The sequence below is a fragment of the Gastrolobium bilobum genome, unplaced genomic scaffold (assembly GCF_033153095.1).
Source record: "Gastrolobium bilobum isolate Gb01-03AN ecotype WA unplaced genomic scaffold, APGP_CSIRO_Gbil_v1 utg18713, whole genome shotgun sequence".
Classification (NCBI taxonomy): domain Eukaryota; kingdom Viridiplantae; phylum Streptophyta; class Magnoliopsida; order Fabales; family Fabaceae; genus Gastrolobium; species Gastrolobium bilobum.
This window is the reverse complement of record NW_026896840.1, coordinates 113,228-129,635: the sequence shown is the minus strand read 5'-3', so window position 1 is coordinate 129,635 and position 16,408 is coordinate 113,228. Positions and strand designations below refer to the sequence as shown.

General features: G+C 31.9%; 1 protein-coding gene across 3 annotated transcripts; it reads right to left on the bottom strand.

Annotated features, from left to right (window-relative positions):
* Window positions 1-5,178: 5,178 nt before the first annotated feature.
* LOC133302272 (uncharacterized) lies at window positions 5,179-10,548 on the bottom strand. Of its 3 annotated transcripts, none has more exons than XM_061502028.1 (13): window positions 10,240-10,548; window positions 9,838-10,006; window positions 9,601-9,669; window positions 8,353-8,447; window positions 8,162-8,277; window positions 7,965-8,075; window positions 7,669-7,778; window positions 6,753-7,062; window positions 6,559-6,636; window positions 6,429-6,479; window positions 6,230-6,316; window positions 6,009-6,086; window positions 5,179-5,404 (listed from the first exon to the last, which is right to left on the bottom strand). In XM_061502028.1, the coding sequence occupies exons 1-13, from the start codon at window positions 10,247-10,249 to the stop codon at window positions 5,351-5,353; spliced, it is 1,338 nt and encodes a 445-aa protein (XP_061358012.1). In that variant the 5' UTR covers window positions 10,250-10,548; the 3' UTR covers window positions 5,179-5,350. The 3 variants fall into 3 exon arrangements, with proteins under 3 accessions (XP_061358012.1, XP_061358011.1, XP_061358013.1); XM_061502027.1 differs by having other exon boundaries at window positions 9,601-9,681; window positions 10,240-10,547; XM_061502029.1 differs by having other exon boundaries at window positions 9,601-9,681; window positions 9,838-9,907; window positions 10,240-10,547.
* Window positions 10,549-16,408: the final 5,860 nt, after the last annotated feature.

The following is a 16,408-nucleotide window of genomic DNA, read 5'->3' as shown; positions in this document are numbered from 1 at the left end:
ATCTCTTTCTCTCCCTTAAAATAACTCATCTTTATATCTTTTAAAATGACACACACTTTATCCTTCGTCCTTCGGACATATAGAACAATTTATTGGAGGTGGCTCTGCGAACGTCTTGACCTCTGGTACATTTGGTTTGGTGCAATGAGAAAAGCCACTTAAATCGATAATTATTGATAACTTTTATAATTTTTTACTTCACCTAAAATATTTTAAAAAGAAACTCAAAACTCTACAAAAACTTGATCTGACCTTCGTAATTTTTCTTTAAAAACATCATTTTACATTGACACGGTTAACAATTTGGTCCCTACAAATTACATGCATTTGTCTCCTTGGACTTTCTGGCTTTAGATAAATATTGATTGTTGTATCCAAGACTTGTTGATTTAGTAGCGTTGCAATTAGATTTTAGGATTTAATCTAGTAAAAAGAGTAATGAGTTTGATTCTTGAAATTTGTAATTCTTAGAAAAGTTTAAATTCAAAATCGTATTAATATGGTCTATTAGAGCTTCAAGCATCGATGAATTATATATATATATATATAGGATTATTTTTATATCGATATAAATTATACTCTCAATCTTAATTGTTATCCTATTTATATTTATCGATCCTAATTTATTAAATATTTGAATCGTTAGATACAAGTAAATTAATGATCAAGATTTGATGTAATACTTTGTGTTCTTACACGAGTGTAAAAATAAGGACAACGAACATTTTGCTGTAGTAATCCTAACTATTTAGGGGAATGCCATCCCAGTGTAAAATTTTACCAAAATGTCATGTCACCTAACTCGTTACAATACATAGAGAGTTACATCTGGACACGTGGCACGCTGTTTGAGGCCACAATATTCTCTGCATAGTGCAGCGAGTTAGGCCCCGTCAATGTCTACATGGATGACGTGGCATAACTCTCCACATTGTCTAGCGAGTTAGACCCAGTCAGTTTGCGCAATCTAAAAAAGTTGTTCACCTGCCCTTAACTCCTGGACAACTGGAGAGTTATGCCACATGGACAGCTTTTTTAGATTGCACAATATATGATGCTGACTGGGCCTAACTTGCTGCACTTTGCAAAGAGTATTGTGGCCTCAAACAGCCTGTCATGTCTCATGTGTCCAGATGTAACTTGTTACAACATGTGAAATGGCATTTTGGCCAAATTTTACTCCGGGGTGACATTCCGTTGAATAGTTAGGATCACTGTGGCAAAAGGGTAACTGTCCTGTAAGAATATCCTACCTCTCTCTCTCTCTCTCTCTCTCTCTCTCTATATATATATATATATATATATATATATATATATATATATATATAAGACAAAATCAACTTACATTGTATAAGAATAATAAATTTTATATCACATTAATTAATTATTAATTTCTAATAAGTTACAATTTGATGTAAGACTTTTTTTTTTACATCAGTGTAAGATGATCATATATCTGTATTGGATAAGATAAATTTATATATATATGAGGTAGGATTCTTTGACACCACAAATTTGAAATTTAATACTTTATCTGAGAGCCATTATATAAAAAAAGATCAACGACTCTGATTTGTAAGCATGTGACACCATAGATATTTTTTAATCTAGGCTATCAGATGAGGTGTTAAATTTCAAATTTGACACTGATGTTAAAGGATCCTACTTCATATATATATATATATATATATATATATATATATATATATATATATATATATGAGGTAAAAGTCTTACACTCAATCTTGACCATTGATCCACTTGTATCCAATGGCTCACATTATTAAAAAAATTAGAGCCATTAGATATAAGTGAGATCAACGGACAAGATTGAGAGTGTAATTTATACTGGAGTAAAATTATCATGACCCATATATATATATATATATTGCTGCGGTACCGGTTTCCAAAATATATATGGGAGAATAGCTTCTACTACGACTGCAGAAGGCTATTCTCCTGCCTATGACACATTATTTTTTTTTATAATTTTTATTTTATTTTTTAAATTAATATATGGTGGGACCTATTAAAAACTTGTGTGAGCTGCAAAAAAAAATTCTTCTCCCATAAAATGAGAACAACAAAACCCAATATATATAGGGAAAAGTATTTATTCTTTTAAATGACACAACTTATATCCTTTCACTCTCACAAAGAGGTGGGACCCACATTTTTATTTTTTTTGTCAACTTTCTCTCCTCCTTTATCTATCTCTTTCTCTCTCTTAAAATGACACAACTTTACATCCTTTAAAATGACACACATTTTACCCATATATATATATTAATTGCTGCGGTACCGGTACCTTGGAATAGCTGGATTGGCTTTTATGACGATGGTTGAGGGTTGAGACTGTAACTGTAGGGCAAGTTCCAAGATGATCACGTTAGCATTAGGTAACCGTGTTATAATAGAATAAAATATGATATTTGAGTTTTGTTAATTATATATGAGAAATAGTAATTTCATATTGCATGAAATTATTATCTTATACATTAGATACAAATTTAATATAGAATTCATTTTAATTTTTTTTTCTCCTCCTTATTCTCTCTCATCTCTCTTTAGAAGATTGTTTTTCTCTTATTTTAAATGAAAAAAATAATTTTCTTTATATATACTGTACTTTTTAAAATAAAATAGAACAAGGAAAGAAATTAAAAAAAGGTATATTTTTATTTCATTAAAAATAGTAAATTCAAGAGTAATAGAACAAAGGAAAATCATTTCATTGCATTTATTTTATTTTTCCTGCATGTTAAATAATTTTTAAACATACAAGAATATTGTGTGGTTGTTATAAAACTTTAAAATGCACATGTCATACGATAATCAAGTTTGTTTAACATTTTACTATATAGGAATTAATTTTCTCATTTTATAAGAAAAAAATTTCTCATACTATACACACAATATATAGATAAAGTCCACAAAAAGGTGAGAAGAAAAAAAAAAAAGATGAAATCCACGCGTGTATTGTGAATGTAACATGAAAAAAATTTCTCATGTAAACTATTTTCCTTACTATATATATATATATATATATATATATATATATATATATATATATATATATATATTTAAGAAATGAACGACAATTTTGAAAAGTTAGTGGGTGGTAAAAGAAGAAATCATGCTTGCAAAATTCTCAAAGGGAGGGTTGCACATGGAGATATCTTATAAACAGAAAAGGTGCCCATCATGTGGAGTTGATTTCAATTTACATGGGAATCTAAGTAAAGGCATAAAAAGCAAGAGGCAGTGATAACTGATAGGTTCTTTTCTTTTGTCGTTACCTAATTTTCCGTGGTCTATTCCTTCCCTCGAGCTCATTTTCGGTGTACATACATTTTTGCCAAATATAACGAGAGTACCAAAAACATTTCCCCTTCCCTGAAAATCCCTTACACTTTACAGCTTCCATGCACCTCCCACTTACATGAATCATTCCCATAGGTTTTGCAAATAATTTATATAAAAATATTAAGCAATATGATTAAAGACTTGATATAATTTCTTCCACAGTTTTGATTATTAGTAGTACTTCTTTCTTTTTTTTGGCTGAATTGTTAGTATTTGTTGGCAAATATTGTAAGAAGATATTTTCTTAACATCATTTACTTTAAATTTATTTTGGCAAATACTTTCTTAACGTCTATAGCTTCCAGAAATCCTTTTTTTCTTCAATTTTCTTCAAAATGTTGATCAAAATTACCTGCAAGTTTTTCTTTTCTTTTCTTTTTTTTAAAAATCTTTACTGGCATGTTTTTAAACTCAACTTTTACAATTTCTTAAATTTTCTTTACGTTGCCATTTTCATTTTGAATTTAGTAAACGATTAATATTTTCATAAACTTATTAGCTTACTAATGCTGTAGCTTATTCTTCTTTCTTTTAAATCAATTAATCATCTACATTCCTTATCGATGTGGAGAAAAATACCACTTATAGTTCAAAATTCAAAGGTTTTCTTAGAAATTCTTAATTTTGATTTCTGACAATTACTAAATGTATTTCAGTCAATTTATAGACTTCCCATATTCTATTCGATTCTTTTGTTATGCATCTACGAAATGCTCAATATATTTCTCACATAGGTGGAAAGTTTGAATGTTTTTACGGAAAAACAAAGTATTTACAAAGCTGGAAATTCATTCGCACCATAATTGAAATATTTGCATATTAGTTTATGGAATAAAACTTTAAAATGATTTTGTTTTTAAAATGAATACTTATTACTCTAAAATTTTAGTGAATTAAGACCATAATGTATTTTAAAATAAGCCAATAATAAATAAACTCTAAATTACACGTTTTATAAATTAATTAGAAATAGTACAACTTCTACGAACTAACGAATTTTAATTTGTAATTATAAATTGTTAAATATTACAATATTTAAATTGTATATTGTTTAATGAATATTATAATTTAATGAATAAGATTCAACTTTACGTTTAACTCGAATTTCATTCGGTACTATATATATATATATATATATATATATATATATATATATATATAGAGGTAGGATCCTTTGACACCGGTGTCAAATTTCAATTGGATCATTTGACACCGGTGTCAAATTTGAAGTTTGACACCTCATATGAGAGCCGTTAGATCAAAAAAGATCAATGGTGTCAAATGCTTGCAAATCAGAGTCGTTGTTCTTTTTTTATATAACGACTCTCAGATGAGGTGTCAAAATTGAAATTTGACACCAGTGTCAAAGGATCCTACCTTTATATATATATATCTATATATATATATATATAGGGGCAGGATATTCTTACACCGGTGTAAGAGTTAGAAGTCTTACACTCAATCTTGATCATTGATCCGCTTGTATTCAATGGCTCTCATTACTAAAAAAATTGAGCCCTTAGATAAAAGTGGAATTAACGGACAAGATTAAGAGTGTAACTTACACTGGTGTAAAATGATCTTGACTCATATATATATATATATATATATATATATATATATATATATATATATATATATATGAATTAGAGTTCTATATATAGTATAAAATCACTCTTAAGAAAATGCAAAATTATAGAAAGAATTAAAAAACGAGAGAATGAAGAGATCGCCTCAAGAAAACAGCAGAACAGTTTGGAGCAAACTCTTCGGCCTGCCATTAGAAACTAAAAGAGAGAAAAAACAAAGGGAATATACAAGCCGTAATCTGCATGTCTCATTAAGAATATGCCGGTATAGTTTACAGAAAAAATATTCCTAGCCAGTAAGTCAGAAGAGCTGGACAGAGAAAATATAATCAAGTATAAAATTAAAGATAGAATCCCCAAATGAAAATCCCGAAAATTTAATTAAGAGGTTCCACTCAAATCGCCTCGTCATCAACCATATTGGCTGCGTAGTGACCGAGATTTCTGCCCTGTTAATTTACCAGGAGAAAAGAAAAGGAAACAAGATTCAGTACGGTGTGCCTATCAAAGTAACCCCACAATATTTAAGATGACTACATAATGGAAAATCGTAAGTATTACTAACAGCCGTATTTGCAACCAGACCAAATTTGGGAACCACGGGAAAAAAACACCAATAACCATTGTAATTCAATGTGTCTAAAGAAAAATTTTACGTTGAGACATGTATTAAACAGTCTAGACTAATAGATAGTGAAAATTGGTTTGACATATTTAGATTGAGATCCCAAGATTTTGTCAAACAAACGGAATGCTCTTAATTGTGTCAGTGCAAAGCTAACTGCACATGATGTCTACCCCAGAATGTCTCGTTTCAGAAATTCCCCGCACTGAAATTGTCAAAGGGACCCTCAGCTCGCTCCAGCGTGAGGACCGAGTAAAGTAACCATATTATTTACATGGCACAAGCAACGATTCACCATATGTTTCTTACAGTCAAAAATTAACATAGCTATCAAGTAATTTCAAATGGTATTTAAGTGCCCCATTTTAACCAAGCATTAGAAACAGGAAAATAAGAGTTAATGATCTTTATATGGTAAGGACGCCTACCTCAGATAACAACCGTTGCTTATTAAGTAATTGGGTCCTAGCCTTGTTCTGAAGGGAATTCGGAGACTTAAACATTCTCTATAAGAGGGAATACCATACATATCAGCATATAATGACAAGCAACAGGGAAAAAAAAAGTATATAACAATACAACACAGATAAGAGGACATTCAGTAACAAGAACACATGACAGTTAAACACAATCAGTCATACAAACTAACCTTCTCACCACTAGACATTCGCTGTTCATTGTTATTAAGATATCTCCTTGGTGTGAAATCAAAGACATCATGAAGGAATTCATTTTCCTAATTTGCCAAGGGAGAAGAGTAAAAGAAAAATGAAAAATTGACCACCAAAATTATAAGCTTTTCAAACAATTAGAAACTTATCAAAGAAAAAAGTCAAGAGAAAGCCAACCTGCATATGCTTGATGAACCCTTTCCCTAAAAAATGCTTGAGAAAGTTCAACTGCAAAAATATGGATGTTAAAATGCTAATACAGAATAAGGAAAGCTTTGTCAGAAAAACAGATGAATGCCAAAAAAACCTGCATCATTTGGGACCATGAAGATGTTTGAAGTGAATCACCACCAATCTTCATTGAAATTTCAGGAGCGCAATGATACTAGTAAAAAAGGTATTAAAGTAAGATCATTAAAGAAGCCTCTGTGCTCCATAAGCAATACATCTTATATTCTTAAAAGGAAATTTAAAAAGAAAAAAGAAAGGCAACTAAAGTACCTCAAAAAACTCCCCAATATCTCGGAACAAGTTCCTCTGACTATTAAGATCTTTCTTATCAGAACCTTTTCCACCAGCCTCAACAGAAAGGTTTTTGACTTGATTTATGACCTTGCCTTTCAGTCCTTGTATACGGATGTAACTTTCTTGCAGTTTACTCTCTTCTTGAGTCATATCACTTGCACTCTTAGAATCAGCAGAAAATTTCTCTATAATTCCAATCTCAAAAATTAGAGCCAGTGCTTCGCCAGCAGCAATACGCACAGGCCGATCTTCCTTGTCTAGAAGACTAGATAAATAAGATATTGAACTGCAACAATAAGAGCAATTATTTGGATCCCAGCCAGTGTTACAAACATAAAATAACTGTGTTAACTCAAGATTTTAAATATTTAATTTTATTAATGTGTTTTTAATTTTTCACCCAATTTTCCTGCTCTCATTTTGCATTTTTTCGAAGATGCATGAGAGGAGTTTCTCAAGTTTCAATTGCCGTCCACAATACAATCTCATCCTCCCTACTCTCCCTGCTCTTAAACTTCCATTCTAAATCTGATATCAAATCCTAAACATTGCCTCCTATCACAGAGGTCAAAATAATTTGAGAGTTTTAAACAGCCAGTCAACTATAAAAATGGAGGGCAGAAGCACAGACTCCCTTTGTTATCTTCCCAACTGGCAAATAATGAATGTGTCAACAAGTTGAGGTCACTATCCAGTAATCTAGATTGCAGACTGAACTGCACTTGATGTTAGGAGGTTAGGAGGACAGGTCCTGCTAAGCGCAGTCCCACGTCACCTGCGTAATTTAGCTATCTAAAGCCACTTATAAGCTGCATGAAAAGCACTTTAGCACATTGCCTAAAACTAATGCAAAATTAACTGAAAAAGGATATACAGAAAAGGGATTGCTTACTTTTGCCAATTTTTAGAATTTAGCTTCAGCTCACTCATGGTAGAGAGGAGAAAGGACCAAGCTGATACTACAGCAGTTATTAATGCAGCAGAAGGTTTGACTGCAACTACCTAAACAATAAAATAGCTGAAACAGTAAATTTAAGGTAGAAAATGAAAATGCAACAATCTAGAAAGAAAGGTCTTCATATTTAGAGTTGTAATCATTGAAGGCAAGACAATTATTAGCAGAAACATGTTACAGCTGAGATTGATAAGCAAATACAACTAACAAGTATGTTTGAAACAGATGCCTACATTGGAACCTAATTTGGGATGAATCACTCGCCACATTATGTCCATCGATCTCTCTGTTTCCTCTTGATCATTCCCACCAACAAAAGTGATAATAGCCAAGCATTTCAGCAACTACAAAATAAAAGTCATTTAGCAGAGAATATTGAGAGTCAACATTTGAAAACAAGACTTTCCAAAATATCCAAACTCCTATTTACCGATGGAATATTTGTCAAATCTAATTTAGATATGAGATATTCATCTAGAGGACGAATTGATTCCTCAAATATTTCCCGTGCATTATCACCACATCCTACAGTAAGGGCCAACATACCTTCAAAAGAACCAAATTAAATATTTAAATATATGAAGGCAATATCAAAAGTATGTATGTTAATCAAAATCTTACCAATGGTATGAGATGCCAAAGCTATCTCAGTTGTAGATGCCTTTTTGGATCCTTTTTTTATTGAGGCAAGACACTGATGTAATAAGGTAGCAAATCTAATAAAGGAAAGGACATTAAGATGAGAACCATAATATTTAAAAGTGGTAAGCAAATAGATGGGTAAAGATATAACATATCTATACTTAACATGAATACTGTTTGCCATTAACACTCCATCCAGTAACAATCATATTAGAAAGATTAATAAAAAGATAGGTGACAAGTGACAACATATAACATCTATACTTCAGATGAATATAATTTGCATATCATCCAACCAGTTGACATGGTAAGTTATATTAGAAATAGTGTTAGGAAGACAGCATAAAAATGCAGGCACGAGGGTAAGGAAGACACAAACATCATATCTGACGTAATTGATTGATAACTGGTTGTGTGTTTCATAAGACTGAAATTTCAGAACTTAAATTCCAAAAATGAAAAATTAAGCATGAATTTCAGTTGTTTAAAAAAAATATTAGGAAAGTATAGTTTAATATGATAGATAAGAATGTACTAAAGGATATTATTTTTCATTTGATGATTTAATCCTTTAAATAAGGAAAGAGTTTCTGCTCAACACATTCAGTGGCCTCTCATGTATTGAACGCTTTTGCATTTTTTCACTTAATTTCAGTTTTGGAAAGAAATAAACAAAAGCAGGGCTATTGGAACTCCCAATTCTTTATTCATACACCCCATTGAATACTTTCAATTGCAATTTACCTCAACTGAACTGCAATATCTTATATCTTAGGTCTCACTTCAATGGGAAAAAAAGATCAGGGAAAATTTAGAATTTGCAGTTAAAAGTAGTTAGCCGGGATATGAATAGGCACTTGGGAGTGCCAATACCCCCACCAATTAGAAAACACTACTAAATCAATTTCAGTGCTTTCTGAACTAAACCGAGCTTCTAAACAGGCTCTAAGTTGATTTCATCTTTTTCTACGTGACCAAATTATAGTTAATAGTTTAACTCAAAGTTATCAACTGAAGGCCAAAGAAGAGCTGGCCCGCAATCAGGAATGCATCATGGTTTACAACATATACTGGTTAGGTTTGATAAAATACACATATCAATTTATCTTCATCTAACTTTTGTAAGTTCAAACATATATCAGGTAAATGATATAAAAGAACATAACAAACGATTGTACAACAGAAAACTGATTAAAAAAAGTTAAAAATGAAATGAAAGTTTCTTACTTTTTCTCCACAAACTGATGCTGCACATTGCTATTGAATGCCTCGATGATGGTTGACAAAGCTTTCTCCCTCGTAGCACCCCTTTATCACAAAAATTAAAAAAAAAAAAAAAAATCCCTTAGGTTCAAAAGGAAGAGGAATATCAATTAAATAGAATAAGCTACAAGAGGCACGATCATATAAAAGGAAAACTAATGATGCTAAACCCTTGTGATTGCAAAGAAGAAAGTTAAGTACCTCTTCTCATCTAAAGCATCGAGAGCTTGGTCGAGCAGAGTATCTTGATCAAAATGCACTTCTTCGGTCCCTGACACCGACATGTGATCAGTTCGGGAAGTTGATGACGAACTCACACTACTATCATCGTCACTATCCAACATTGCAGCTTTTTTACGTTGAGAATTACCTACCCATAACCATAACCATAACCATAACCATTACCAACAACTTTCATTCAAATTCCATCATTTGCCCCAAATCATGGCATCATAGCAGCACTTAAGATTACACATCAATTAATTAAGCAAATTTATATTAACAAGTTATAAATCAGATAATAATAATAAGAAGAAGAAGAAGAAGAAACCCTAGGAAAGCTAACATAAAATAGTGAGAAAAGAAATAGGTTATGGTTCTTACGCTTTCCCATAACGGCAACGGTTCCTTCGTTGTTGTGTTTGGTACTAGGCGTCGGAAAGTGCTATGAGGTTGAATCGGAATCTGAGAAGGAGAGAGGCGGAAAAGTATGAGGTGGAGGGAATTGAAAGGAACGGAATTGGGAGAGAAGAAGGATAAGAAGGGAATTGGTGCGGTGCATAATAAGCCATTAAAATTGAAGGGTGTGGTGAATTTTGAAATGGAAACTTGTGGATTCTGTTTTCAAAGGAAAAGAAATGGGAAACCAAATGAGAGAGAGAGAGGATTTTACCTAGAGGAAAAGGAAAACAACACGCAATTCAGACAACGTGGGAATATTCTGGTGTTAAAACTTGAAAGCGAATATTCTGACTGGGGATTTGGCATATGCGGTAATCGTTTATCCATTCTGTGGAGCGGTGGTTGCGTGGCACATCTTGGACCGTTGATTTAGCGGTCTTTATCGGCGCTTCCGTGTTTAATCTTAGGTGTTTAGCTCATGTGTTGAGAGGTATAAATGGGTCAACTGAACTTAACAGTGGCCTACGGGCTTTTTTACTCTTATAATCCTTTATTATTAATTAATTACCGATTTGACCTTGATTATAAACTATTTCAAAAATTTAACCCTCTCAAAAAACATAACACCAATCTACCCCTGTTTGACCGTTGACCACCAAGCCTACCCGGGTACACCCCTATGTACTCGGGTATTTTTTGAAAATTTTTGTCTACCCGGGTAGGGAGGCGTGTACCCGGGTATTGTTCTTCGCACCTGAGAAATTGCTTGAATTATTTACCCGGGTAGAGAGGGGTGTACCCGGGTAAATCTTCGACCACCCGGGTATGATTACTCTTTGGATCTCCATGCACTCTTCTTCTCCAAGCTTTGAATATGGAGGCACCCACTATCACATGCTCCGCCTCTGCAACTTTTTTGGGTCTGTAAAGCACACAAATATTTTTCAACGATTATTTCAGAAAGGGAATTCTCAGTTAACACTATAAAAGTAGACCCCATCATAATCGATACGAACAGGGACCGCTTTGATGAGCAGTAAAGTGTTGATGTATGGAAATTTCAAATCCATTCTCAAAGCTAAAAGCTCTTCAAATTGGTTAGGCATGCTTAACTTGATAATATTGATCTATCTCATTAGCTGTAAAAAAAAGAGAAAAAAATTTTTACCATGAAACAATTAATTACACATCCGCAAATATAATTAACTTGTGGTAAAATCAAATAAATCATATCTGTTCTTATATCCATCAGCTACAAGTTGCCCCAGTTATAGCAAGTACCAAATGGGTGGTCGAAGATTTACCCGGGTACACCCCTCCCTACCCGGGTAAATAATTCAAGCAATTTCTCAGGTACGAAGAACAATACCCGGGTACACTCCTCCTTACCCGGGTAGACAAAAATTTTCAAAAATTACCCGGGTACAGAGGGGTGTACCCGGGTAGGCTTGGTAGTCAACGGTCAAACAGGGGCAGATTGGTGTTATGTTTTTTGAGGGGGTTAAATTTTTGAAATAGTTTATAATCAAGGTCAAATCGGTAATTAGTTAATAATAAAGGGTCATAAGGGTCAAAAAGTCGTGGCCTACGACTTATTTTATTATTAAATCAGATTAGATCTATTAAATATAATCAAATAAAGCAGGATCAGGTCACAAAAAAAGCCTATTTAGAATATAGGTCTTAAGTTTTGTTTACATGTTGACTTACATCATATTATTTATTTTAAATAAAATAAATAATTTATTATATTAATAATTTTGAATAATAATAAAATAATATTATTATTTTTTAATTATTAAATATCTAATAAGCCTGAACAAGCTAACAGATCTAAACTATTATTTTTATTTTTTAAATATAAGTCATATCAAACTTATAATTTAAACCTATACAAGCTATATCAGGCCAGGCCTAAAATATTTTACAAATACTTAACCCTCAAAGCTAACTTATTTATATCCTATTTTTAGATACCGCCAAATCTTATTAAGTAGTATGGAAATATTAATATAAAGGGAGTATAAAAATGTAGAAAAATGTTGGGTGTACATTATTGATCCCTCCTATTATTTATTTCACATCACTTAGATGCAATTATGTGGCAGAATGACTTTATTACGTAAAGTAATTGACTTTTTTTTGGTATATAAAAGTTAATTGAGAAATATTACTCTTATTTTATATGAAATAGTTATCTTATTTTCTCTCACTTTAAAAATCGCATCCCCCTTCTTTTTTCTTCTTTTTTTGCTTTTTAAAGGTGGGCTCCACTTGAATTTTTCTATGACATGAGAGAACTACTCCTATGTAACATGAGACTAATATTCCCCAAAGTAATTAATTTAACTATTGAGGATATGCACATTAAACTGGTTTTTTTTTTTAAATTCAGCTAAAATCTAAAATAATTTTTAATGCTATTCTTTTTGCAAATGTTAAGAATGGGATAGATTATTTTTATTTTATTTTTTTTGTAAATATGGGATAGATTATTTTACCTATCCTTATTTTGCCTACCATTTTAATACCGTTCGATTACAATTCATCCAATGGTCAATATTTGCGATATAAAATAAATTTTTTTCCCCTTTCTTTCTCCTCACATTCTCGCACACCCTTTCTCTCTTCCTCTGCGACCAATACCTATACCAATACACATTTGGCCGTCATCGTTTTCTACCACGACACTGTCTCTGACCTCAATCTCTCTCTTTTCGCTTTCACTTTCTCTTTTTCAATCTTTGGAAAGTTATTGGTTCTTGATTCTGGAACAATATTGCTTTAGAAAATAATTAATTCTTTTATGAATTGATCACTCATATAGGAATAGAGAGAGTTAGGGTTACTGATAGGCATATTGGGATCTTAGTCTTGACAGGGATAAACATCAATTCTTACGTGATGATCTAGACATAGGATTGTAAGAATTGTAAATTTTATAATCCATCGCATTCAAAGTTTAATCTGAAAGGAATTTATAAGACATTATAATTCTAATTGGGATAAAGGGTTAAAGTTCTAAGAAATTAGTATTTAATCAATTAATTTTAGATGATGACTTTTTTGAATTAATTAAGACAGGGTATTAATAAATTGAAATTAATTCACTTGAGGAGGATAAAAGGAGAAGTAAAACCCTAGCCACAGTTTCGTTATTGATTTCTTAAATCCCGTTTTAATTCTGTGCGTTCTTGTTTGAAATTTATTTTAATTGCAATTACCTTCTTAATTAATTTTTATAATTGAAAATTACTCTTCTAAACTACTTGATTTGTCCAAATCAAGGGAAATAATGAGAGTAGTGATTGGCATATTTAATCCTTATGGGAACGATACTCTACTCACTTTTTTATTACTTGTACGAGCGATATACTTGACGTGTTCGCAACAACTATTGCAGTTGGCATAAGCTCTTGCCTATCAATCCTGACAGAATATTGTCTACTGCAGTGTTGTGATATCAGGCCCGACCCAGAACTCAACGAACCGGTCATTGGACCGGTTCGGGTCAAACATTGGACCGGTCATGTATCAGACCCGGTCAAACTCGATCAAAACCCGATGATCCAGTCGGTTCATGCATTTAAAATGTAGAACTCATTTTTGTAATTTTATTTGCTAATATTATACACTTCTATAATGACCTCAAATTTCAGTTTTCCAATACTGAAGCAATTTGCGAAACAATAAATTAAGAGAATGTGACATCTCATTTCAATGTAGATGAATTCGAAAAATATAAATTCAATGTCATTGAAAAGTATGCTTATGAGAATTCTGAGTTGCAATTTAAATTGACATAATAATAACATGTATTTTCATTTATTTGTGTTTCATGAATTTGTAAAAGTGTGATTGAATAATTTTTGAGCTTATTTAGTGAACCTTGTTTATTTCATTTTAGATTTGGAGATTATTATTAAATTTATATATTCATTTATATATACTGATATATATCCGGGTCAACCGGTTCGATCAGTGACCCATCGATCCGACCAATAATCCAATGACTCAATACTTCGACCGGATCGATACCCAGATTGATTTTAATAACACTGGTGTACTGTTAATCATTTTCCATTTTATATACCATAAGCTCTAAGAGATTAACTCACACAATATATTTGAGTTGCATTAAACACAGTGAAACATAACCAATAAATCTAGCTATTTATACATCCCCATTAAAAATTAGGACTGAATCATAGGTAGTTACAAGTACCATTCTTTTCACTACAGATAGTAGTGGCAGATTTTATCGTCTTTCAAGCAATGCAATGAAGAACAAGTGCCTTATTGTTCATCTTTTTCATCACAAAAGCCATTAATAAAGCTAAAGGCAAACCTTCAGGAACAGCAACAGGAAAAAAATTCCAAAATTACCATAGCATCATCACCAAACCACATCAAATGGACCCTTCTTGCAACTTGTAGCTGAATAATAAAAATTATTATTACTCTCTGTAACTTGATTTATTATTATTTGATGATTTCTTGACAATAATAACTGTTAGTACTGCTCTTGCCTATCAGTCCTAGCAGAATCTCAAATCCAAAAATAATATACTAGATAGGCTGGCATTTAACTTACGTTTTACTTAAAACTAATATTAATGATCAATATAAGAAGAAATTGATTGTCAAATACTTAACTCCAAACACTCACTTAATATTTGAAATTGGGCCAAGCGGATTGACTTCAATCAAGGCCTCCTCGTATCTGGAAGATCCAATTTTTGGGCCTATCTTAACTTGCCGAGTACGAAATCAAGCTGCAGTGAAAGGTTGATTTTCTTGCCAAGTATGAAACCAAACAATGTCGTCTTGAGTTTTTTTTTTATTCTTTTTAATTTTTTCCCTTTTTTGTTAGTAAGCATGTGTTAGCTAAATTTTTGGGCCAAATTTTTAAGGAGTGGGATTGAAACCTGGATCTTTTACTTTTGAAAGAGACCTTGGATGGGAGAGGGAGACATTTTTATATAGTACAAGAGTACCGTGACATTTCACCGAGAAAGATTAACATAACCATAGTGTTACCTAATCATACATGTTAGACTACATATAAAATATTACATAATCACGTTGGAGTGATTAGGGAAATGCGTAGTATAGATATCTTTATGAACGAGCTAAAAATTTCACGCCACATCTTAACTTAAAAGTTTACAATAATGAATCTTAAACTTTTATTCTTATATTCACACTTCAATTTCTAACAATCTATTATTAGATTAAATATAAAACTTTATAAAATAGGCAGAACAGTTGTTAAAATGCAACTAAAATATTATTATGGGAGTATATCAGTGTTTTTCCAGTAACCGAGTGTGCTGTGTAAGAGTTGTTTTTGCTAAATATATATCATTTCAATTACAGTATTAAAAATATAATTATAATAGCAAAAAATACTAACTCATACGATAAACTTTTAATATATAAAATGAAAAATTACTTATATTCTATAGGACCTGACTGATATCAGAATTTAACGAATGAGGAAACGCCGCGAGATGCCAATGAAAGGCGTGGCTGTATTGTATGATTAGGCACGCGTGCAGTCCACATCTAATCACACTCAATTGCTTCGTTTGCTTGTCACTCATTTCCAGTCCCACCCTCTTGTCTCCTTATCTCTTCCAACTTTTCCTATTATTTGTTTCCTCCATTTATGGTTTCCCCAATTTTATGGCGTCAATTTTTTTTTTTTTTTGGCAACATCCACGTCAATTCGCAAGACCAAAGTGTCAATGCAGCACACAACCTTTTTAATGCACTATTTTCACATAGAGGTGCCGGCAACGACCGTACAATTAAAGACTAAAACTAATCTTTATGTTGCATGAGATAATGTATCTCATGTTGTGAAATAAAATTAAGATGAGACTCATCTTGATTTTCTTTTCTTTTTTATTTTTTTAGTGAGTTTTACCTTGATTTTGTTTCACAATATGAGGTACACTATCTTATGCAACATAAGATTAATTTTACCCATAGTTAAATTACAATTAAGTTTTTAAGATAAGAAGTTCGATTATCTTCTCTCTTTTTTTATATCGTTTCCTTGACTTCAAACAATGTTGAGTCTCGCAAAAATATGTATCGTTTTATATTTTTTATAGGAGTGTTGTTTAAATGTAGAACATTACAT